Raw genomic sequence first — 26357 nt, forward strand, 5'->3', positions numbered from 1 at the left:
GGTGTTAGCAACCGAGTACTGGTGGCTCAACTCCATTCTGAGACCCCCCCAGATAAAAAGGTATACGTACACATATTCCTTGCAGATCCTCAGAAATACTCTCAGAGGGGAACCTGAGGAAGGACTGGGTTTCCAGTCATCCCACAGGCAGGGGCTCCAACTGTTGTCTTCAGAGAGACTGAGAAGCTCTCGGCTTCAGAAAGTTAACAGCAGTCTTTCCTATAGGATTTCTCAGGACCTTCAAGGATCTAATGTGCCCCAGGACTCTCCCAGGGGGTCCCGTATGCAGCATTTCCCGAAGTTATTTTTCCACAGAATCGCTCACGGGCTAGGACTCCACAAAAACAGACTTTGCAAAGCTCTAAACTAGGCACGTGGGGATCATGGAAATCCAGCCCGGCGTTTTCCAGCCCGATCATAGTTCTGTGATCCTTAAAGAGGGAAACGCTTGTTATTTTCACACATGTGATGGTGCTGAGATGGCGCTCTCCTTTACAGCCCATCCCTCTCGCTCCACCACCCAAAATATACAATGGGAAAAAATGTTTTTGCAGGTAAGGGTGACCTGCAGACTCTACTGGCATCTCCATTATGGCCCGAAAGCATCAGTGAGGGCCAGGGTTGCTATATTTAGCAAATAGAAATGGAGGATGCTTAGTTACATTCGCATTTCGGATAAACACAGAAAAACTTTTAGAATCTTCATGCTTCATGCACTATTTGGGACATCCAAAAACTGAAAATGTATTTGTTGTTTATCTGAAAAGTTAACTGGGCATCCTGCCTATTCCTGGGACACCAAGTGAAGGCAGGTTTTTTGAAGGGATGCTGTCAGGTCTTCAGGGAGGCAGCTCTGGGGTGGTGGGAAACGGACAAGTTCTAGAGTCGGATTTGGTGGGACTGAGTTTTTTCACTTAATTAGCAACATGAGCAAGTTAACTAACCTCGCTGAGACTCAATTTCTCCAGCTATATGTAGTTACGGGAGATAACACTTCCCTCATGAGTGGTTGATAGAATTAAATTTGAAAACTCATGAAACAGACTCTAGCACAAATTAGCACATAGTAGTTGCTGAATCAACGTTAGTTCCAACCTCTCCTCACATCTCCCTCTCTTATTTGGGGTCAATCACTGAGGAAACAATGTTGCTGGAATTCTGAGGGATACAGTGGGCACTCTGGCCACTTGTGAAACGTCCATCTTCTCCCTTTCAGCTTCTGTGGGGCTTCAGTAGCTCAGAGTCAGAACCGGAAAGACAGTTCACGGGTCAGCCCTTCAGGCCTGAAGATAACGGGCCCACTGGAGGCCGTTCTAGCGAGACTAAACCAGGAGACCCCTTGCCTACCTAGTAATTCAAACACTCGACAATGCTACCAGTGACCATTAGTTAAAATCGTCACAGAAGGCTCCATGTTTTATTTGTAAAGTGCTGAGTTTACAAATAATGTTCGCTTGGCTTGTGAATTGCTACCAAGGGGGAAGGGAGAGTCCTGCCCAGGTGGCTCTCCACCTGCTTCCCTGTCACCCTGTGGCCCACACAACGTCACATTACTCTCCATTTCCCTGGGTAACCAAGAACTGCCCAATCCACGCTCCAAAGATGGTGACTGCTTCAAGCTGTGAGTCTCTGTCTTGATACTGGTTTACATAATTATTTTGATTACAAAGTGTTGATTCTCTAATTATGTTCCCTTTGCACTAATGCTGATTATTTAAAATTTGTTTGTAGCAGGCCTGGATTGAGTAGGAAAAAATCAGTTGGGCAATGAGGGGAATTAGAGGCAAATTGGGGACAACTTAGTATGTATTCTAAATTGGTTGTGCAGAATTCTGGAAGCAGATAATCCACATGTATCACATAGACAGCTAGCTTTAAAAAAAAAAAAAAAGCCATTTTCTGCAAGAGAAATGAGAGCAGTCCAAGGTTACCATTGTTCTTATTATGGTTTCAGTTTTCCCCAGAGCACAGGAATCTTCACATTCTTTTCAAAACAGCATTAAGGAAGTTGAAAGCTTCCTTTTAATGAAAGTATAACCTCATTTGAATGTTTAAAAATACCCCTTGAACACAGGATCAATTGCTAGACTACTTACTGCATGGGTATCAAGGATGTTGGCTGTAAAAGTTTTAATTACATAATAAGAGGGAAAAAGCCATAATTTAAGAGTGCAATTACCCAGAACAATTTACCTCATTATTAACTTCTTCAGATAGATCGAAAGCCCTCAGAAGCCTTGCTTTTAGGAAACAAAACAATACAAAGTCCGCTCATCATTAGTAAATATTTGAAACTGTATTTAGAGCCAGGTTGTGGACAATACCAAGCGCTGGTGAGGAGGGAGGGTGGGTAACTGACTCTCATACATTGCCATATGGCAAACACACACTTACCAGAGAGTCCAACAATCCCACTCCTAGGTATTTACTCAAGAGAAATGAAAACTGTATCCACACAAAATCCTGGATGTGAAGATTTATAGCAGCTTTATTCACAATTACCCCAAACTGAAAATAACCCAAACGTCACTCAACCGGTGAATGGATAAACAAACTATATCCAGGCAAAAGAATACTACTCAGCAATAAAAAGGAACAAACTACAGATACGTGCAACAATCAACACTGTGCTAAGTGAAAGAGGCCAGACTCAAATAGCTGCACACTGTATGGTTCCATCCATGGTGGAAAAGGCGAAGCTCTAGGGACACAGAACGGATCTGCAGGTGGCAGAGGCTGGTGGGAGGTGGGCAGTTTTCTACAAAGGAGCAAGGGGGGACCTTTGCAAAGATGGAAATGCTGTCTTGATTATGGTGGTGGTTACATGACGACATGCATGTGTTAGAATTCATAGAACTGCAGTCCTAGAAAAGGTGAGTTTTACTGCAGGTACTAAATTATACTGACTCAATAAAACTGATTTAAAACCCAGTCATTTTGTGACTTCCCAAGTATCATGCTGATGTTGAATAAGCTTTCATTAGCACTCTTGATGCAAACAAGTGTGGGGAAGGTGGGCAGGTCCTTTGTTCTTCAAATAACTAGCCCAGGTGTTCTGCTGTAGCTGCTTTGTTCCGTCTGAGCAGGAGACAGATGCACAGGTTGACAGGGCCCTGACTGACTGAAGTGCTCTTGGAGAACAGAGGCCACCACGTGCCCCTCCTGGAAGACGTCCTCTAGCCCGTGGACAACTGTCCACCATCCACACCATCCATGGACGCTCAGATAACTGCCGAGTTTGTATTTGCTCGACTTTAAAGATCTCTCAACCATGCCATGGGGGTTGTTTCATTATTTATCATAAATGCTGTAATGAATATACAGTCATTGACACAGACGTATAGGGCCCTGCAGCGTTCACCCAGTGGATACAATCACAAGACAAGTGCCCATGAGCTGCCGTCAGTGGGGCTGCTAATGCTTCTGACGTTGCATGTGAGTCCACACAGGCTCTAGGTGCGAGAAAAGGAAAACCAACGTCATCTTATGCACAGAAAGGAATCCCTCTGGGGACATAGGGCCGACAGACTGTATGCTTAGGATATAAAGTGTCTAATGCAAAGTTTCAGGGCTCACTAATGAATTTGGGAAACTAAGTCTGATTACAATAAGAGGGTTTGGGGTTTTAAAACAATGTTCGCATCATTGATTTATTCCACCCACATCAGTTCCACTCTAGTGTACATCACTCTGCTACAGCCAAAACCAGAACGCTTTAGAGGAAGCAAAACAGAGTGGATGCAAACATGACCACAATCCACAAAGTCATTATAATAGTGGGCAGGGATGCAAACCTTGGGGCTTGGGTGCAAAACCCTCACACTAGTTTTGTGAGCTTGTGGAAGTTCATTAATTTCACCGACCCTATTCTCTCTACTGTAAAGATAACAATAGTCACTTTGCATTTGTTGTGATGATTACATGGGATTATATATATATATATGTATGTATATAACTTTGCAGGTGGCTTCAACAAATGGTAGCTATTTGCCCAGATGTTACCTATAACCCACATGAGGTGAGGCTCTCTCTTTACCCTGAGTCAAACTCACATTCTTGTCTTCCTGTAAGAGGACTGTCAGTGGTCACTGCTGTCACTCCTCCCTCAGAGGCCGCCACAAGTGGATTTATTTACAGCAGGAGTTGAAGGTCAAGAGCAGAGTCCGCTGTCAGTGTGAGAGGCCGGGGCTTAGCGACAAATGACAGCTCAGCATTGGGCAAGGATTCTGCTCAGAGCTTAGGGCCCCTGGCTCTGCGGTCACACTGCACCTCAGTCCTGACATGTGAACTCTCGTGGCGCCTAAGGTTTGTTTCTTTTATCACTGGGAATTATTCTTTCCCCAGATTTATTGACTGACACATAACACTGCGTTAAGTTTAACATATACAACGTGATGATTTGATACACAGGTATATTGTGAAATGATTCCCACAATAAACTTAGTTAACACCTCCATCACCTCACATAATTTTTTGTGATGAGAACGTTTAAGATCTACTCTCCCAGCAGCTTTCAAGTATTTAATACAGTATTGCTAACTAGAGTCACCATGCTGCACATTAGATCTCCAGAAGTTATTCCTCTTATAACTGGGATTTTGTAACTTTGACCAGCATCTCCCCATTTCCCCACCTCCAGCCCCCTGGCAACTACTTCTGGTCTCTGTATCTGTGAGTTTGGCTTTTTTTAGATTCCACATGCAAGTGACATCACACAGTACTTGTCTTTCTCTGTCTGACTTATTTCACTTCGCATACTGCCCTCGAGGTCCATCCATGTTGTTGCAAATGGCAGAATTTCCTTCTTCTTTTACGGCAGAGTAATATATTGTCAGAAGTTACTACTCTATCCTTACTTTACCTTCAGCAGCATAGCCAGCTCTGGCTTAATAAAAATGCTTATTTTAAAAAGGAAGGCACGCAAAGAACTCTTTTCTAAACAGTCCCACTTTCCCACCAATGTCTTCAGCGCAGAACCTTAAATTGCTCTTCCAACTAGAAAGATGTATCTTTTCTTGAGTCATTACCGATAGAACAGAAATTGGAAGAGAATGAAAGTCCTATAATGATCTTGCCCTCGCTGTGTTTGCTCACACGATCAGGCCTCGGCAGTCAGGGCTGCACACGGCTCAGGGGCCCAGCCTCCTCCGTCTTCCTCTGGACCCACTTCTGCCCACAGGCCTGACTGTCCCATAAAACAAGTGCCTGGCTTTATGTTAGTGGCCCTCATTGGCCACTGATTGGACTGATCTATGTGATCTAGGAATGGTATTCTGGTTGGAAAGTTGTGTTGAGATACCTACGAGTGTGTCTCATGGAATTTGGAACTGTCTTATGTGTAAACTGGGTGTAGTTTATATCTATAAGGTTTATCTATACGCATATACACATACACACACACATACATCTGGCCAGTGGGCAGTGGACACTGGAAATGAAAGGATTTGGGTGCTGAGGATTTGGGAAGAGAGCAGCTATTACCTGCACCACGCATAGCAAAGCTACAAGGGAGACAGAGAGAAACTGAGTCTGAGGGGGAATGTGAGGGGGCAAGAACAGAGGGGCTATCTCTGGAGCTGCCTCCTTCCTGCCCTTCCAACATCTAAGGTTTGTCTTTGAAATCCCTCCCTGAATTGACCTGATTTCACCACAGTGGGTTCCTTTGTGCGAGCTTGACTTTGAGGCAGTCAGAAATAGTTGTTGGTTTCAACTGCCATTGAGCAGGCTTTAAGGGTTTAAACAACCATTTAAAACGCAATGCTGGGCTTCCCTGGTGGCGCAGTGGTTGAGAATCCGCCTGCCAATGCAGGGGACACGGGTTCGAGCCCTGGTTCGGGAGGATCCCACATGCCGCGGAGCAACTAAACCCATGCGCCACAACTACCGAGCCTGCGCTCTAGAGCCCGCGAGCCACAAGTACTGAGCCCACGTGCCACAAGTACTGAAGCCCACGTGCCACAACTACTGAAGCCAATGCGCCTAGAGCCCGTGCTCTGCAACAAGAGAAGCCACCGCAATGAGAAGCCCGCACATCGAAACGAAGAGTAGCCCCTGCTCGCCACAACTAGAGAAAGCCCGCACGCAGCAACAAAGACCCAACACAGTCAAAAATAAACTAATTAATTAATTTTTTAAAATAAATAAAACACAATGCTCTGGATCCATACACGCAGCCAGAGGTTGAAATGGTGAGATTCGAGTCCAAACCCCACCTTTGTGACTGAGGGGTCCTTTCCTAAGGAAGGTGGGATCTGGACTTTGCCTTGACATGAAAGCAATATGCTCACTGGTGCAAGAGGAATAAACAGGGTAATTTCCAAGAAGAAGTCACATTCTAAGAGAGTGATGGGTAGAAGGTTTAGCTTCAGCAAGAAGACCTCAGCACAGCACTCTCTGCAGCCCGAGGTCCCGGGGTGGAGGAGGGAAATGGAGGACCTGGCAGAGGGGACCAGGGCAGGGGTTGGACACAGGACATGAGGACGCTGGGCAGGGGAGGCTCTGAGGGCCCAGGAGGCAGGGAGGAACAGAAGAGGCGTTGAGGGAACAAAAAGGAACGTGGGAGCCACATGGAAGGATGGGGAAAAGGGGAAGTGGACCAAGTGCCTGGGGGAAGAGTCAGAGAGTCAGAGAATGGCTTGAGCAACAGGAAAAGAGGGAGAAAGCGACACGGAATTAGGGGACAGAGAAGAGGTCAGGGAAGTTGGAAAGGTAGAGTGCAGGACGATGGGGGGGGCACAGAGAGACAAGACTCCCCGGTTCTGACACATTCTCATCTGTGACCCCTGCTCCATGGCATGGCCTCTCCCCATCTAGATTGTCCTTGTTTTCTGATTGGTTAAAAAAAGAGCCACTAATACCATCCCAGTCTATCTCAGAGGGAAGAAGTCAGGACCAGGGGAACACACATCCTACCCCTTCGCACTCGCTATTTTCTCGGACTGCACCATTCTGCAGCGTGTACACTGGGAGACCAGTGCAGCTGGAATGGAGGAGGGTGGTGTGGGATGAACCTGGAGGGCTGGGGGCCGTGGAGTCCATGTGAAAGGTTTTGACCTCTTTGGGGTAGTTGTGGTCAAATTCATAAAGTCCCGATTCCTCTTTTCCATTATCTATCCAACTCTGGCATGCCTGCTTCACCAGCTGCAAGTATAAACACAGCTGCACCTCTTTTCTTTTTCCTACTAATTGCTGGAGCCCCCATATGTCAAACAGCTCACATGTAAAGCCTGCCCCTCCAGGCATCCAAGAACCCCAAGGTCTTACTTGGTCCAAAGGGGAATTGGCCTCCTTCCAAATACCCCAGAGAAGATGAGAAAAGCTAGTGAGCTCAGTTGTGGTCTGTCACGGCCTCTGGGCACTGTCGAGCACTGTCCCACACATATAGATGCTTGTGTGCTGCTGAGGGGAGGAGAGCCCCCAGGGATAATGTTGGACTTACCTCGCTCACGCTCAGCCACTGTCCCCAGAGCTGAGTCGGATGTGGCTGGGCCTGCAGGAGTGTCCACCTGTCAGCCTCAACTGTTCAGCACCAGCCCAGTGCTCCTCAGAACCCTTGGTGTCCTTTCTCCCAGGGGACCTCCCATGGATGCTCCTAATCCTTCACAAAGCTCCTGAGTATGGAACGTCTCAGGAGGCTGCTGGGTCTCCGTGCAGCCCGGCCTTACTGCCCGCCCCTCCGCTAGTTCTGCAGACCAAGGGCAACTGTGGAGCATTTTTGTCAGGGCACAATGGATCCCGTTACACTCCAGCCAACAGATACCAACTGGCCTTAACTCCATAAGACCACACAACCTTTCCCATGATAACAAAATCTAACCCATGGCTACCAGCTCCCTCTATTTCCAGACATAGGTGACGGTGGCATTTGGAGTTTGTTTTCATGGTTTCCCTCTCCCAGCACCTCATTATTATAATATTATTATTAATATATAAAAGAATGAAATCTGAAAATATCAGTAGAAAAACATTCCACGTTTCCAACCAAATAAAGACATTTATACCAGCATGTAAAACACAAAACTCACAGTTTCCATGGGTGAATGTGCTCCCTAGAAGCGTGACTGATGCATTCCATAAAGCCTTATAGGACATAGCAGCCCACAGAGCAAGCGACAGCTCTGGGCCCTGACACTGCGAGTCCCACTGTGAAGAGAGGTTTTATTGTAGAAACATTTACTCTGAGAAAATGTTACTGCTATACATATCCCGAACCTTAATTTCTTAATAAAATGAAAAATTGTGACATCTTTACTTTTTTACTAACGGTATTAAATATACTTTCAGAATGCTCTAAAAGCTTTAATTATGTATTTTTCCATGGTTTCTTTGTCACTGAAATAAAAGGCCCTAAAAACCTATATGTTCTCACATCCAGAATATATAAAGAACTTTCAAAACACAAGAAAATAAACAAACCAATTAAAAAATAGGCAAAAGATTCAAACACATACTTCACCAAATAAGAGATAAAGATGGCCAAATAAACATATGAAAAGATGCTCAGTCATGGGCTGAAAATGTAAATTAAATTAAAGTCACAATGACATCACAATGACACCTATCCATCAGAATGGATAAAATTAAAATAAACCAACAACTGATGCTACCAAGTGCTGGTGAGGATATGGAGCAACTGGAACTCTCCTTCATTGCTGATGAAATGAAGGGAATGTAAAATGGTACAGCCACTTTGGAAAATAATTTCACGGTTTCTTATAGAGTTAAAAATATATTTACCATATGATCCCACAATTCCACACCTGGGTATTTACCCAAGAGAAATGAAAACACATGTCCACACAAATTATTACAGCAGCTTTATTTGTAATTGCCCCAAGCCGGAAAGAATCCAAGTGTGGGTGAATAAGCAGTGGTATATCCATACAACAGAATACTACTCAGCAATAAAAATGAACTAGCTGCTGATATACCCAATAACTTGGATGGATCTCAAGGGTATTATGCTATAATATTTAAAGAGTCTAAATTATAAATATAGCTATTTCTATACAAAAAGTTTTTTAGAGAAATTTTCACTATAAACAGTGATATCAAGCCATAATGTAGGCTGAAAGGGTTAAGGAATTATTTTAAATTAAATAAAGTTATGAAGGAAGGAATAACCCATTTCATTATATTAATTCAGCTCCTTAGCAGGGGCTGCCATGGGAGCATTGGTCCAGGGTTTCCAGAATCTGTGGCTCCCCAGCACTTCTGAGCTTGGCTTCAGTGATACCACCTTACATGCTTGTGCCCACTGCTGACCCCACCCCTGCCCAATTTCAGGTACCCACCTATTTTTTTAAAAATACATTTATTTATTTATTTATTTATTTTTGGCTGCTTTGGGTCTTTGTTGCTGCACATGGGTTTTGTCTAGTTGTGGCGAGTGGGGGTTACTCTTCATTGTGGGACACGGGCTTCTCACTGCAGTGGCTTCTCTTGTTGCGGAGCACGGGCTCTAGGTGCACAGGCTTCAGTAGTTGTGGCACGTGGGCTCAGTAGTTGTGGCTCGCGAGCTGTAGAGCGCAGCAGGCTCAGTAGTTGTGGCGCACGGGCTTAGTTGCACCGCAGCATGTGGGATCTTCCCAGACCAGGGCTCGGACCCATGTCCCCCGCACTGGCAGGCAGATTCTTAACCACTGTGCTACCAGGGAAGTCCTACCCACCTATTTCTGGAAAGGCTTTAGTAGTTGCAAAGTAGTCTGTTCACCAGCATAGCCCTGGGGCATCAGGAATTCCACAGATAACCCCTCCTTGTGCCCTGGAGCACAGCAATGTCCACAGTCTGCCCCAGAAATCTAGGACATCCTAGACTCCCTGGGACTCTGCAGCTATCTTCATCTCCTTTCTCAGGGATGCTCGGGGCCCAAGCATCAAAAGCACATTAAATAAAAATGATGACTCACCAACCGAATGTTTAGGCCTGTGAATGATTTATCCTTTCTCGCAAAAGGAGGTTATGCAACTCATGCCCAGAGCACCCCAGAGCTCCCCAAAGCAGATGGCCAAGGAGAGTCATGTGCCATCAGAGACTGTCAAAGAGCAAACATTTCAAAATGATGCCTCTTCCACCAAAGACAGCACTTCTGCTCAAGCTCACCCTTTTGCCCAGTACCTAACCATAAAGGGTTTGTTTGCTGAATCAGCCTGAAGAGTGAACATGACATCGTTTATCTGTTTATGTAGCAGGTTCTTCTACCCAAAGGATCTCATCAGTTTTTCTGACTTTGCAAATCGTCACTTTTCCACGATCTGTGCCAGTGGAATGCAGTACTACCATAGGCCCAGTTCCCTCATCATGGATATTTGGCTTAGGAAGGAATCTCAATACTCATTTGTAGGAACTGACTACTCTATGTCAGAGGAATCTGGTCACCAGAGAAGGAAGCACTTACTGGGGGCTGGGAAGCGTCCCTCTCCTGCTCTCAGCTGCACTCTCCCCAGCACCATTTGATTATGAACGATGTTCCTGTGGTAGGGATGGCAAAAGGGCCCCATTCTCCCCTCCTGGTATCTACCACTCTCTCAGTGTCACCCTGCAACTCTGTGTCCTCCCCTCTTCAATCTGGCTACCCTGCGTCTTACTTTGGCCAACAGAATGTGGCAGAAATGACAGCACACCAGTTCAAGCCTAGGTCTCAAGAAGCCCGATATAGTTTTGTTTGCTCTCAGAACCCAGGCACCACCATGAGAAGAAGGCCAGAGCAGCCTGCCGGGAGGATGAGGGACCGCACGGACAGGGTTCAGCCCAGCCAGCCCTCCCCCAGCCAGTCAGCCTGCAGACTGCACGCAGCTCAGCAAGCCCAGCTGGCCTCGTCCAGGCCTAATGAACCAACCAAGCTGAGCCAACCCACAGGGCTGGGAGCTAAATCAATGGTGGTTGTTTTAAACCACTAAGTTTTGGGGTAGCTTGTTACACAGCGAGAGCCCTCTTTTCCTTTGCCATAGGAAGCTTCCAATACCTCACATTGAAACTACTCTTTGTGCTTGCAGGTAGAGAGAAGAAATTAATTCTTCCTACTTCTTTTTTTTTTGCGGTACGCGGGCCTCTCACTGTCGTGGCCTCTCCCGTTGCGGGGCACAGGCTCCGGACGCGCAGGCTCAGCGGCCATGGCTCACGGGCCCAGCCGCTCCGCGGCATGTGGGATCCTCGCGGACCGGGGCACGAACCCGCGTCCCCTGCATCGGCAGGTGGACTCCCAACCACTGCGCCACCAGGGAAGCCCCAACTCTTCCTACTTCTGATAGCTGAATTAGGTGTGGGTAGAAAACACTAGACTCCATTTCCGTTTCAACCCTTTCACTGCCTAGCCAACCTACATTTGAAAGAATTTTACTTATGAGATCAATGGTAGATATATTATTAAAACAAGGCACTTTCTGTCCCAATTCTTGTTGAGGTTTCCACCAATGACACCATATAACCAACATTTGATACCACAGTACCTCATAGGGATCAGAAAGAAGTCAGATCATTATTTCACAAACAGCTTTGTTTAAACAAGCCATGAAAAAAACTTTTTATCATCAAATATAAGTTTAATAATCTCTTTATCACTTTCCCCAGTTTTTCATTATTGTCTTCATTTCATTCTGTTTACATCTGTCATATACATCTCTATGATACACAGACACAGACCTATATTTGCTATATACCTCCTATCATTTACTTGTCTTTGGATCAATATAGAATTAGTAGAGATCAGCATGGGAAAGAATACTACCTTTTTCTGAAAGTAGATTCTTATGTATTTATTTAGCACCTTTTATTTAGGGAGCTCAAGATACTTTAACATTCACTGTAGCATCCTTATGTTATCTCTACTTTGGGAAAATGTCAAAAATTAGTGCCTTTTTATAGGGAAAAAAAGGAGAGGATCAGCGAGATGATGACAGTCACAGTAGAAACTTGGGTCTTTAGCTCAGCCTTCTCCTTTGTGAACTATACTTTGTTTAATATGTCAAAAGGTTTAATAGTTTCTTCCATTTTTATAACATCTCTCTTTGACTGTATGTAAACTAAAAGGGCAGCACAGACAGTAAATTCCCACCAATGGATCATCCTGGCAACACAGTTATTTCCTGCAGTTTTTCATGTCCGCTAAGAAGCCCCATAAATTATAGAACCACCTCTGCTTCTCCATTAAAAGTCATAATTGATGGCTACTATTCTAGCATTTCCAAGAGACCTGCAACCAACGGGGAGAAACCAGTGATCAACGATCATTCCCTTCAGCTGGGAATTTGTGGCCATTAAAGTCTGGACAGTGACTACTATAAGCACTCTTAAAACCAACCAGATCTGCAAAATTAATTTTAATGTGCTCAGATATTTTAACTTTAGTATTTGAGGAGAACAAATGCTCACTGGCCACAACAGATGAAACATCCTAGGTAATTCCTTTCAATCTCACACTGTATGTTTCCTCACAAGAGCACTGATGCTAAGAGAAAAGCACCTCTATGATAAGTTTTCTTAAGTTCACAATATAAAGATTTGGTTTTTAATGTCAACGCATGGAAAATAATAAGAATTTTTTCCACTTCTACGAGGCTAAATTACAGATACATGATTTTTTAGGAAGAAAATGATGCCTACTGCTTAAACACATTTATGCTACTCTTGTTTAGAAAGAAAACAAATGCACAACTTTATTCTTCCTTTCTTGAACTTTCCTGGCACCTTCCTTTCACCGTGTGTGCAGGCCATCCCATGTCTTACTCATTTTCCACTTCTTTTCCAGGGACACATCAAGAATAAGAATGCCAAGTGCAGCAACTTGGATCTTTGAGATTTAGTTTCCCAAGGACCTGACTGCCTCTGCTGGGTAGGTTACTACATTCACCCGGGGGGAATGAACCATTTTGAGATGGAGTAAAGTAGGCAGACACGAACTGCAACTTCGTGCTGCCTAGAAATTGACACAAACTTAAAAAACATTCAGGGTGAAAATGGGGTTTCCCCTTTTCCTTCCTTTAGAAAACTGAGAACTCAGAAAAGTTTTCGAAAGCTAAAAGTCCCTCCTCTTGTTCTCTGAGCCTCCCCCCAGGTTCCACATTTCTAGCCTTCTTCCAAAAGTGCTTAGTACAGACTCCTCACCTCTCCCCGCCCCCGCCATCACCAAAACACAGGCATCTACTTGTGAGAAGGGACCAAAAGAAAACATATAAAGAAGATCATCGCCCTTAGGAGACTTTTCAAGAAAATCGTTAAATAGTAAAAAGAAAAAAGGGCGGACAGTATCAAGAGAAACGTTATGATAGACAGTGAAATACAAATATCAAACATGGAGGACGGGGTGCGGGGTTGGGATACAGACCCAAATAGAACAGGACAGCCATAAAAACAGATGTCATAAAGAGACAAACTACTGATGAACTAATAGTGGGAGGTGGAAGTGGAAGAAGAAAAACTCTACGAGGTAAAAAGTGGAGTAACCGAAGAGAGCAACATGTACCTGTGCAATTACTTGACACGTGACTGTGGATGGAAGTGAGTAGTAATAACAAACGTACTTTTGTTTGCTTGTTTTTAAAGTCCCCGATTCTATTTAGAACAAGATGGATAAAGAACGTCCTGTCATTTGACGCAGGTGTACCCAACGGAAGGGCTCAAAGGCACACCTCTGGGGCCACGGCCCCGCCCAATCCCAGGCCCCGCCCTCAGCCCCGCCCAGACGCGGGTGCGCGGCGTCGTCGTCAGCTGGGGACGCGGCTCCCGACGTGCGCGGCGCGGAAGGCGGGCTGGAAGGCCCGCAGCTCCGCGCCCGCCCGGCTGCAACCGCAGCGGGTTCTCGGCTGCTCAGCGCCGCGTCTCGGGCGCGTCGGCCTCGGCCTCCCCCTGCTCCTGCACCGGCCGCGAGGCCTTGTCGGGCCCGGGGGCACCTCTCTCCTGCAGCCCCGAGCCCACCTCGAGGCCGGCGCACGTGTCCGGGAAGCGCGGCCCGAGGCCGGCGAACGAGTCGCAACACGGCGGGCTCTCCTCCTGCACCGGGCGGCCCACCGGCTCCCCCGCGCCGCCGCCCGGCCCCGCCGGACCCTCCTGCGAGTTCTGACTGACGTAGACCACGATGATGTCGCCCTTGAAATTCATCACCTGCCCGCTGGAAATAAACGTGGAGTTACTGTTTCCAGTCACATTTCCTACAAGGGGAGAGGAAGAGAGAACACGCAGAGGGTGAGTCATCAGTTCTGGGCGAGAACTTGGTCTTGTGAGAGGAAAGTTTCCTAATGAATGGAGGGGCGCTGGCGCCCCGGCCCTCTCACGGGCGGCCCTTCCTCACCCACCCGTCCCCTAAAATGCATGGGGCACTTCCCGTGGTTCCTTCCTTTGCCGTCTCACCAGGCCTGACAGGGAGAGAGAGAAGACGAGGGAAGAGAAGCAAGACAGTGGGCCATCGTCAAGTTTTGTCGTTGGCCACACTGACGGCGGGGGACACTGGCAGGAGAGCCCGCCCACATCGCAGAATCGCAGACGGGATTCAGATGTTGCAAAAGGGTGTGCGCACGTGATGGATACGCGGCAGACACAGCCAATGGCTCAGCAATGGTCAAATGCACCAGGAAGGGAAGCAAAGGCCGGAGCGAAGGTTTGCTGCCTGTTAGGACCCTGGAGCCCACCGCAGCCCAGCCTCCTCTGTGACTAGACTCTTTCACATCTTTTCACCCTCCCTGGAGAGGTCCCTAAGCTCAGCCCTGGAGGGCCATGGGGCCACCCGGGCGCAGTACTTGGCAGAAATTAATTTCCTTAACATTTTTTAAACTCCTAGAAAAAAAAAAAGAGATTCACAAGACTAAAATGGAGAAAAGCCAACCAACCAAACGAAAACAATCTTATAAATTACTCTTTCCTTCTTATCCCTGGGAGGTGTTTTGTCCTCAGGGGCTTCTATCATCACTTTTTGTGGGTGACTGGATTTAGCTAGTCTTTAATTAGTGGGCCTTTTGAAAAACAAATAGAAAGTTCAACAAATGTTAGGAAACCTACTACTTCTTATTCTCCTATGTTAAAGACTGATGCTCTACAAATGACCCAGGTGAAAATAAATGCCACAAACCAAGAAAATGCAGAAATGCCCTAACACTCAGCATTACAAGCAGAATCCTTCAGTCTGACCAGGGAAGGTGAACATAGAAACAGTGCCTCACTATTAACCTCATCTTTTTTTTTTTTCTTCTGTTGTGACAAAGCTTAATAATAACTCACACAAAAAAATCGTTTCTGTCATTACTCTCCATGAAGAGATTTCTCCCAAATGTGGAAGGCATATTTTGGATGGTCTGACTGAAATACCAACAGCATACAGGAAATACCAGGAGCCTTCCCTCCACCCACAGGGTACCTTCAGAGATCCTGAGACAGGCACAGTGGCCCATTACAGGGATTTCAGTGAAAACAGATTTCAAATATGAGCAACAAATTCTAAGTCACAAGGGAGGATTTGTGACTCATCCTCTTTCTCCCGTTGGCACTTGTATTGGGGATGTTCCTAGATGGGTGGTGGCAGGGATTTATTTGCCTATTAATTCCCCCAAGCAACTTGGACAAGTACAGCTAGTATTCCATTCACTAGTCAGATTGACCCATGTTCTCCATTCCCTCTAAAATACACAGACATGATCCAGCAATCCCACTCCTGGGCATATATCCAGAGAAAACTATGGTTGGAAAGGATACATGCACCCCAATGTTCATTGCAGTGCTGTTTACAAGAGCCAAGACATGGAAACAACCTAAATGTCCATCAACAGATGAATGGATAAAGAAAATCCATTGTGGTACATATATACAATGGAATATTACTCAGCCATTAAAAAGAATGAAATAATGCCATTTGCAGCAACATGGATGGACCTAGAGATTATCATACTAAGTGAAGTTAAGTCAGACAAAGACAAATATATGATATCACTTAAATGTGGAACCTAAAAAAATGATACAAATGAACTTGTTTACAAAACAGAAACAGACTCATAGACTTAGAAAACAAACTTATGGTTACCAAAGGAGAAAGGTGAAGGGGGGGATAAATTGGGGGTTTGGGATTGACATATACACACTACTATATTTAAAATAGATAACCAACAGAGACCTACTGTATAGCATACATAACTCTACTCAATGTTTGCAATAACCTAAATTGGGAAAGAGTTTGAAAGAGAATAGATATATGTATATGCATAACTGAATCACTTTGCCGTACACCTGAAACTAACACAACATTGTGAATCAACTATCCTCCAATATAAAATAAAAATTTTTAAAAAACAGACAGGTGCTCATAACATCGAGCGTTCTCTATGCTACAGGTCTACTCTCTATTATGCCTATGTCTTTCTGCTCTCACCAGTTACCAAGTTAGTTCTTAAGTCTGCTTTTAACTAGTTGAACCTATTAGGAAATCTAATGAAATACAAGCGTACCTCATTTTCTTGCTCTTGGGTTTATTGTGCTTTGAAAATACTGCATTTTTTACAAGTTGAAGGTCTGTGGCAACCCTACATTGTCAGATGATTGTTAGCATTTTTGGCAATAAAGTATTTTTAAACTGAGTATGTACATTATTTTTTTAGACATGCCATTGCACACTTAATAGACTGCAGTATAGTGTAAACATAAATTTATATGCACTGGGAAACCAAAAAAATTCGTGTGACTCACTTTATTGTGGTGTTTGCTTTATTGCGGAGGTCTGGAACTGAACCTGCAGTATCTCCAAGGTCTGTCTGTTTCTTTATGTAAAGTTGTGAAATGTAAGTAAGTGTGAAAAAAGGCAAATGTTTCTAAGAAAACTAAAGTGAATGCTTTGCAAGGACCCAAATAAATGTGAGCCACTAAACGCAAAACAAAAGACATCAGCAAGCTGCTGAACTGGTGTGTGGTGGCGTGGACAAGGCAGCTGTTAAAAGAAAAAATGAAAAAGAGGCTTTAAAAATGCAGAAGGAGTTTGCATTCAGACTTGTTATGCCTGGAAATTAAGATGGTGTGGTTAACGTGAAAAAGGCTCAGGAAACTATATTCAGCCAACACAGATGTCCCTATACTAAAAAATCAATGTGTGAATGCAAGTTATATATGTTTTAAGTTTAAAAAGATGTTGAAGAGGTGAACTTGTAAATGACTTTTTCAAGTAACAACTACTAACAGAGCTGATTTAAGGTCTCTACTGTAGCAGCAGCAGCATGAATGATAACACAGGAGAAGTCTTCCTAGTTGAGGGATCACTAGTTAACAGAAAAAGTCAAAGTGAGAAATCAAAAATAATATGTGTATACCATAAACCATATTCCAATTTAAAATGTACTGTGTTTAAAAATAAAAAAATAAAATACCATGATTATTTAATAAGAGCAGCAAATTTAAGTTGCTTTAAAGTATGATTTTTTTCTTGGTATAATTCCTTTAGCTTTTTATTATTAAAACATTGAAGAACAACATGGTTCTGTTGTTCTTCAGTATCTTGTAAACCTACACACAGGGCAGTGCTAGCCACTGCGTGATTGATTTATGGTCTTGAATTTAATATCTTTTTTGTCCTCTTCATATGGATTTATCTGTTTATGTCATGGTATATATAATTTCTCCATCATTTAAAATTTTATTTTCCAACAAATCATCATCATGACTCCATTGTTGTTTACCTTCCTCATCAGAATCTTCAGTTTGTGTGAACTCAGATAAAAACCCATTTTTTTTAACCATTATCTCACACATCAAGATTTTGTGTTAAAATTTTCTTCTTAAGAATTTCATTCCAGGGGAGTTCCCTGGCGGTCCAGTGGTTAAGACTCCACGCTTCCAACATAAGGGGCATGGGTTTGATCCCTGGTCAGCGAACTAACATCCCACATGCCGTGCAGCCCACCCCCCCCAAAAAAAAAAAATTTCATTCCATGCCTTTGCCTCATGGTCAACAATATATTTTTGATATATTCTATAGGATCGATATCCTTTTCTATTTTTTTTCCAAAATGGAACTCAAACCCTTTTTCCTAAGAAATATATTTAAACATTTCATAATTCTTCGATCCACAGACTGGATCAAGAATATTATTCTTGCGGGGGGCACAGTAGGGAGGGGAGGGCCAAAAAAAGGCCTTTAAATTCCTGACGATTAGGATGTAAAGAAAAGCTACCTAGAAAGAGTATGAGATTCTCAATTTTATTCTTCATGTGTTTCTTCATCGAAAGTACAATTAATGACAAAAACTACCTTCGATCAAGTTCAAGTCTGTTCCATTCACACTATCCTTTATGAGAGTAGTAAACTGGTACAGACTAAACTTTTTTTTTTTTTTTTGTGGTACGCAGGCCTCGCACTGTTGTGGCCTCTCGCGTTGCGGAGCACAGGCTCCGGACGCGCAGGCTCAGCGGCCATGGCTCACGGGCCCAGCCGCTCTGCGGCACGTGGGATCTTCCCAGACCGGGGAACGAACCCGCGTCCCCTGCATTGGCAGGCGGACTCTCAACCCCTGCACCACCAGGGAAGCCCCAGACTAAACTTTAAAAAGCTCTACTTATTTGCCCGTCACAGTAAGTGACAGCAGAGCCATCTTGAGGGGCATGTGACTTGTGCAGTCGCACAGGGCCCTGTGCTCAGAAGGGCCCCGTGCTTGTTTAATGTTCTGTTGTCATCATCTTGAAATTCTGACTAATTTTTGCACAAGGGGCTTCATATATTCACTTTTCACCGGGCTCTAGAAACTTTTTGGCAGATAACTATAAGGAGTGCTGCTCTGTTTCCCCCCACCCCCTCACTGATGCTCTAATTTAATATTACTCTTTTTTGGAGGTAACATCTTATAAGTTGGACATGTTTCGATATTGCAGACACATTTGCCGATCTAATTTTCTCTATTGATAACGTTTGTTAAAACTCTTGAGTTGCAGAGGCTACCCACCGGTGCTCCTAAAATGTGGACTCTGATATGTTTCCCTGGTGTTCAAGACACTTGCCACCTGCTATAAAACTTTCAACACCCACTTTCTGATGGAGAACTGAGGCTTGTCCCTTTGAGAAAAGGTCTGCTGACTGTATCAATTATACCTGTCAGGCTTTGCCTCCGATCTCCTTTTGGTTTCTTTAAACTGAAATGAGAACCAAGCCAGCTGCCAAGCAGTCTAAGTGCAGAATCCTTCTAGAGTTTTATTGCTTCAACCTTTCATCACCTCACCCTCTCAACTTCAACAGCAAAAAGATTTTAGCAGCTCATTCTTTGAATCTTCCTGAAGCACTGAATAGTTTCATAGAAATAATTCTCATGCTTATCAACTTCATTTTTTTTAACCAGTTAATGCAACAGTTAAAGTTTTAAATTATAACAGGATCAGCTCACACTCATAGGACTGGGCAGACCTATGGATTTTAGTAAGCGTGGCCATTCTCTGGGCGGGTCCGGGGTGTCCTAGAGTGACCCATTAGTTGTGAGTAATCAGTGTGCTGTCGGCTTCCGTCAGGTCACTCTCCAGAGGTTAGGAGGATGTGGGCTAATCTATGGTGAAGTGAAGCTAGATTAAGATTAAGCTAGATCACTATTATAATACTAATAGTGATGAACACCTCAAATCCAGAATTTACTGCATGCTCCCCCTGTGCCAGGCTGGCTGCACTACAAACGCCAGCTTGCAGTTCCTCCGCACGTGAGCATTCCAGGCTTGCTTCTTTTTCCCCCTCTATTGACTGACATGGCTTCAGGGATGAAAACCGTCTAACAGTCTTCTTTCTCCAGCCTCGTCACAATACAGACTCACCTGCAAGTAATCTACTAACATCCATGGCATCCTAGTCTCACCTGTCTCAACTTCAATGGCAAAGAGGTTTTAGCAGCTTAGAGGGGTGTTTCACTCTCTGAAGAGCATGACTGGTGACTAAAAGGATGGTGGTTTCAGTGGCTGCCCGAGTACAGGAGGGACAGAAATGGGGTTGGGACAGAGGAGTGCAGGACCCTGAAAGCTCTGGTCCTGCCCTGGCTCGGCCTCCACTAGCTGTGGAATTGGGACAAACTACCTAACAACTCGGTCTGCTCTTTAGGAAACGAGCATCAATTTGCAAGCCCAGCTAGCCTGGCAGCCTGAAGCCGCCCAGAGCGCGCATATGATAAATGAACGAATGAATGAATGCGTGAACAGCCAGCAGGATGGCATAGCGTCAAACGAGACAGTGGATTTGAAAATGCTTGGGAAATAGCACAGAATTTCTCACAGGTGCAACGCTGGCATTATTACACCCAGAATGTAATGTTTGTGCTCATGAAACTCCCCAGGAAACGAGATTCAGGAAATGTATTGAGCAGTCATGTTATCTTTCCATCCCTGTCTTGCTGAAGGACTTCAAAATACCTTGAAGACTGAAAGGGCACTTACTTCTAGCAATCTAACCAACTTTTATTTTCTTTGCTGAAATAATCCATCATTCTGACGGTCTCCGGTTTGAACAGCCATCTATGGAATTCTACACAAATCCCCCGTCTCATTTCCCATCATGCAAGTCAGCAGCTAGTTGAATGTAGCACTAGAGTAGGTCAGGGTTTTGAATGAGTTGGTAATATCCTTATCCCGTATTACGCCTCAGTCCTGAACTGTCCTTGTTTACAAGCAATCATTCCTTGAAATCAGCTTTCTGCCTTTCAGAGGGTGTTACACGGTTGTGTGAACAGACATGAGAGGGCAAGGCCCTGGGATGGCAAGTCAAAAGGACCCCACGTGAGCAAGGTGGGTGCTGCGGGCCCCCTCATCAGCATGGTTGCCGGGGTTTCCGCAGCTGGTACATGCCCGGAAGGGGTAGCCCTCTCCACTGAGAGCCAAGGAGACCCCAGGACGTTCTGATGTCAGGGGAGACCTTCTCCCTTGCTGGTGGCTGGTTAAGGGGGGAACGTGGAAAGGGAGGGATGGGGTGCATGAGGCTTGTCCAAGATGACTTAAGAAGGCTTAAGGCTTTCATAGGTCCCATTAGTCCACAGACCTCTGGGAATATGAGCGAAGCCAGGCCTGTCACTTCCCTCTGCCTCTGGCATTTCTTTTAATTTTATTTTACTTTCAAAAAAATGATGGGGTTGGAGGCACGTGGAAGAAAGAGCTTTCCTCCCAAAAGAACCGGTGACAGTGAAAACAGTAACTTCCTGAGACAGCTGGCAGAACAAAGGGGACTCGGAGGCCAAAGTAGCCACATCACCTCCTGCACCAACACTAGCGCCCCTTCCCATGGAACCTTCTGGGCCTGGCCTGGCCACTGCCCTGCGCTCGGCCCGAGTAGCCAATGATCCCAGCCCGAGTTTGCCCTTATTCTACAGCACACTGAGGATTCCCCAGCGCACGGTGAACACATGAAATCAGTTAACATTGGCACTGATTTATGGGGAGACAGTGCCATGGTTGAAGGCACAGTCTTCGGAATCAGATAGCTGAGTCACGGTTTCATCGCTGACTCGCTATGTGGTCCTGGGCGAGGAACTTGCCCATAGGATTCCTGTGAGGAAGTGGGAAGGTAATACCTACACGAAGCACTTAGCCAGCACCTGGTAACTAATAACCTATAATGTCATTGATAAAAATGCAACCTTCAGGATGTCAGAACAGGCTTAATGTGTCTGAACACAAGGGGATTGACAGACTTCTATGTGAATGCTGCCCAAAAGGATGATTTGAGAACTAACATGACATGAGGGTTTTTATTAAATTAGAAAATCTGAAGAGTTTCTAACATTTAAGATGGGTTGGTTGGCTTGACATTAATATTTAATGTGATTGGGCTAGAAAAATTTTCAGGTCACTTGAGAGAGTTAAAAATAGCATTTTAAGTCAACAGAAACAATGAATAAATGAAGTGTCTCATCATGACCAGAAAGATGTTTATAGTTTGCTAAGTCCCTGCTTTGCATAGCAGGCCCCGTGTAATCCCTATTTCTCCGGCAGAGAGAACAAAATTCCTATTAAGAACTCAATCCTTGACACAATTTATATTTTTTAAGCAAGGTAATGCATACTTGTCTTCTCAAAGGCTTATTATGTTGTTTAAAATGCATAACATATGAATATTAAATCACAAGAACTATAGCAAATAATATCACCCAATTGTCATGCAGATTTTCTTCCAAGGAAAAGAACTAAAAATATACACAAATCCACTCAAATCACCCAGGCTATATTGGGTTCTTTTGGAATTTTTTAAAAACTTATTTTATATTTAACCCATATGCTTCTCATGTGATTTTCCTTTTTATGGAAATGCAAGATCTGTTTCAGGCATTTGGAAGAAACTGGGTCTATGATGATATGGGAAGGGAAACGGTATTTAATAGTTCCATTCTGAATCATGCTTGAAAATTACTTAGAATGGCTCACAAATGAAACCCTTCCAAAATGAGCCCCATTAGAACAGAAGGAAGGGAAGCAGGGCTAAACTAAAAGATACAGTGAACAAATTTTTCTTATATTTTGAAATGATGCATCAACCTTTCACATCCATGAATGCTGAATTTTATTACCAAATAACTGAATTAAAAAATATTTTTAACTTATAGAATCAGTGAGCTAATATCTGACCTTACGATACTTAGCTGAACGTCAAACACAAGTTAGTGGATGGCATTGCAACAGGAGAAGAGAAGACAGGGGAGGGGAGGAAGGGGAAGAAAACTGGGGTAAGAGAACGTTTATCTGTCTTTCAGGATAGAAGTGGATGGTCAAGAATAGTTATTTCAGGACGGGGTGGGGCCCAGGGATGGGAGACCAAGGGTGGGGGACGTGGGAGTCAGGCGGGTACCCTCATCCTCCAGTGCCCTTGGCCCCCAGGCATTAGCCTAGTTGTATCTATGCCACTTGGATGGACCAGCACACCCTTTTTTCTGCCATCTCTGCCTCCTCTGCCCAGGACACCTAAGTCTGCCCAGAACAGCTGGTGGCCATCCTTCCATCCCCTGCCTGGCCCCCTGCTCCCCTGAACAGACCGAAGAGGTAAGAGGCTGAGAGTGAGTTAGGGAACAAATGGGAAGCCATGGGCTCTTATTCCTTCAGTTATTCATGACTGGATGGATGGAGGAATGAATGAATGAGCTTATGAACATTTATTCACTTATACTGTGAGTAAGCTGCCACGGGAGAGACTAGAAAGACCGGGAGCGGTGAAGGTCACGCCAATTCCTACCAACTAACCGTTCGTGGCTGCCTAGAGAGGGCTGTTGATAAAGGTCTGAGTGTGCTGGGCTCGGTGAGAAAGATGCCAAGACGAATTACGAGGGGCTGCCGAGGGCACGGAAGGGGAGAGTGGCCACCCAGGCAGACGAAGTGCATCCCTGGTTTAGGAAGCAGCCTTTGGGCTGGGACTTGAAGGTCCGGAGGAGCTGGGTGCTCTGGAAAAGGGGACCGTGCGGGGACAGGGTGGCCACACTAGGGGAGGCCGGTCACAGTGCAGAAGCAGGAAAGTGAGAGCGTCCCACTAAAAATGGCTGAGGCTGGCGTTGGCCAAACTTAGGCGGGTGAGCAGGTGAAGAGGACCGACAGGCTGCAGGTTAGCGGGGGGGGCTGGCCATGGAGGGCCTTGCTTTCTCAAATTATTGATTCTTTCTGTGTTGTCCCTTCCCTAGCACCAAGCCCTACTTGTTTTCCAAGCTTTTCCAAGTCTCCGTGTCTCAGTGGACCCTCAGTAAAGATCTGATAGAGAAGCACGTAGCTGATGCTCATGAAGAATCGTGGGCCCTGGGAACAAACACCTCTCTCCAGTTCAGAAGTGTCTGAACCAATTAAGTGATCTCAGGAGCCAGAAGCAAGTCACAGGCCAACTAGTGACACATTAATCTTAAGAAGTTGTTCTTTCACATGACATCATTTTCCAGACACAGAATTCTCCAAACTCCAGGTGAAGGGGCTTGTAACCAAGGTAACCACCGTCATGTCATCAGGATCATTTAAGACGTAAATCAAGACATGGTTACGCAACACAAACCCGTAAGTATGTTTTCCCCTTTCACTGGTTTTTGCTGATAACCCTCCTTGTGCTTTAAGAGCTGTGACGCTGCGAACACAGACTTACCGTTGGGTATTATTTTTGAAAGATAGGCTTGTGGAGCTGTCTGAAGAAAAATCATCCTCTTCAAAAGGAAGCTGGGTGCAAAGGAGATACTTTTCCCTACTTAGGTGGCGCCCAACCCTGTCTGTCATTTCTGCAGAAACCACTTGATTTGGTTGTAAGTGTTTTTCCTTCTTAAATACTCACATATAAAAATCCAAAAGCCAATAAAAAGGTCACCTCCTTCAAGTCTTGAAAGCACAGTGGCTTTCAGGAGATCATGTAGGATTAACCCCACCCAAGCTCCATTCTCTTTCACACATTTTATAGAAGATAAACTATGACAATAAAAAAAAAAAAAAGCAGGGCTTCCCTGGTGGCACAGTGGTTGAGAGTCCGCCTGCGGATGCAGGGGACGCGGGTTCGTGCCCCAGTCCGGGAAGATCCCACATGCCGCAGAGTGGCTGGGCCCGTGAGCCATGGCCGCTGAGCCTGTGTGTCACGAGAGAGGCCACAACAGTGAGAGGCCCGCGAACCGCCCAACAACAACAACAACAGAAGCAATAATGAGAAAGTGCTATTTTGACCAGGAATCAGAAGGCCTGTTTATGTAGAAGTAATTACGGAGAGACCTGCACAGCCTCAAAAATCAGTCTGGCTGCTACTTCTCCTCAGGCGAACATGAATTTGGCCCACTTGCTGGCAAGTCTCTACGGATGTTTTACATGGCTGAGCCCCAGATTGAGACAGAAAAAGCAGTGTAAACTTTTTGCAAATTAATACCACTTAGTTGATGACACACTTTTTTTTCTTCTTCTTCTTTCCATGCCTAGATGTTTAGTGCTGGAGAAAAAAAAGATTTAAAAAAAAGGAGAGATGGGTACTGCTTTAACTCCTTACAGGAGAGCTCGGATCCACCTTTTTGGTTTCAAGACACTACGAAAAAATTGATCTCTTTCACTTTGGCCAATGCTGTTCTTCCAAGAACTGCTGCTGCTTTTCACACAGCAGCAAACATCACCTTCCTGATGTTAGCAACTGAAAAACAGGTCTGTCTCCTGGCAGTGTCACAAGATGTGGCGCTGCCAAACTGAGGTTCCGCCCCCCTCCTCCCCACGTCCCCAAATACTCGTGTTCTGTGTGTGCAACCAGTGGGAAGAAAATTAACCCGTAGAAAAGAAAGAGAACAATACAAACGAACCACAGAGCCAAACTTTTAGACACGGAAATTACTTAAAATCTTTGAAAAAAAAAGTTGAGGTCTTCTGGAGGAAAAACACATCAGTTCTTTGAAAAATATCCCCAAGCCCACCTCCTCCTTTTAGTTTGACTGAGAACTGATAGAGAATTTACACATCAGTGAATCTGTGTAGTTGCAGCAGAACTACAAACCTTGGAGGACAGATTCAAATTCATTGTTCTACCCAATAAACCAGGAGCCATCATTAGCATGGGGCAAAACAGTCTCCATTTAGGGCCCGGTTATAAAATAATTCAAAGACCAGCTGCTAGACCTGGTGGCAGACTAAATAAAGAGGCAGGAAAGAAAAAGCAAAAGTGGGCTTCCCTGGTGGCGCAGTGGTTGAGAGTCCGCCTGCCGGTGCAGGAGACACGGGTTCGTGCCCTGGTCCGGGAAGATCCCACATGCCGCGGAGCGGCTGGGCCCGTGAGCCATGGCCGCTGGGCCTGCGCATCTGGAGCCTGTGCTCCGCAACGGGAGAGGCCACAACAGTGAGAGGCCCGCATACGACAAAAAAAAAGAAAAAGCAAAAGCATCCCAGGATAAAGGTGGTCCATGTACGGGCTTTGTGGTTTTGGAGTTTGGGAGGATTCTGTGAAGCCCCTTAAATAGTACATATGCATATATTCATTTTTCTGGAGAGAGGGTCTATAGCTTTCAGAAAATTATCAGAGATCCCTGACCACCCCCTTCCCATAATACAGCAAATAATCCCCAGAACCAGAGGAAGCCCTCACCATCAGCAGAAATGTTCCCTGTAACTACAGAATAAAACAGAGGATGTTTTACCTTCGCAGAAAAAAGTTATAATATTACAACTGGTGGGCTATTCGCGCTCAAGCAGTGGTGCAGCAATAAATCTCTATAATGATCTTAAATTGTAAAACCATCCTCCTGGTTCCATAAATATATCCTATGCAGTGTTTATAAAAGGGGCTTCTCATAAAAAGCATCAAAGGACAGCCACTGCCTCATTAATTTGGCCCAGAATCAACAAGCTACATTCAATAAATATTAATTAATCAACGATTAACTAAACAATTTTGTTTCTTGTCCTGAAATTTATAAGAGCTTTTTTTAGGGGGAAATTTGAGGCCTAGGTCGCTTTAAAG

At 44.8% G+C, this 26357-nt stretch overlaps 1 protein-coding gene across 7 annotated transcripts in view; it reads right to left on the minus strand.

Annotated features, from left to right (window-relative positions):
- The window catches only part of TNFRSF11A (TNF receptor superfamily member 11a), a 118207-nt gene that overhangs the window by 49287 nt on the left and 42563 nt on the right, over positions 1 to 26357 (minus strand). For 5 of the 7 annotated variants that reach the window (XM_067016043.1, XM_067016042.1, XM_067016041.1 and 2 more), the window contains one exon: positions 11533 to 14145. The exons of the other annotated variants lie outside the window; for them this stretch is intronic. In XM_067016043.1, coding sequence (XP_066872144.1) covers positions 13805 to 14145 — 341 coding nt within the window. In that variant the 3' untranslated portion in view covers positions 11533 to 13804. Of the gene's footprint in view, positions 1 to 11532; positions 14146 to 26357 lie in introns of those variants that run through there. 7 annotated transcript variants of the gene reach the window in all.

Source organism: Kogia breviceps, chromosome 15 (assembly GCF_026419965.1).
Source record: "Kogia breviceps isolate mKogBre1 chromosome 15, mKogBre1 haplotype 1, whole genome shotgun sequence".
NCBI lineage: Eukaryota > Metazoa > Chordata > Mammalia > Artiodactyla > Physeteridae > Kogia > Kogia breviceps.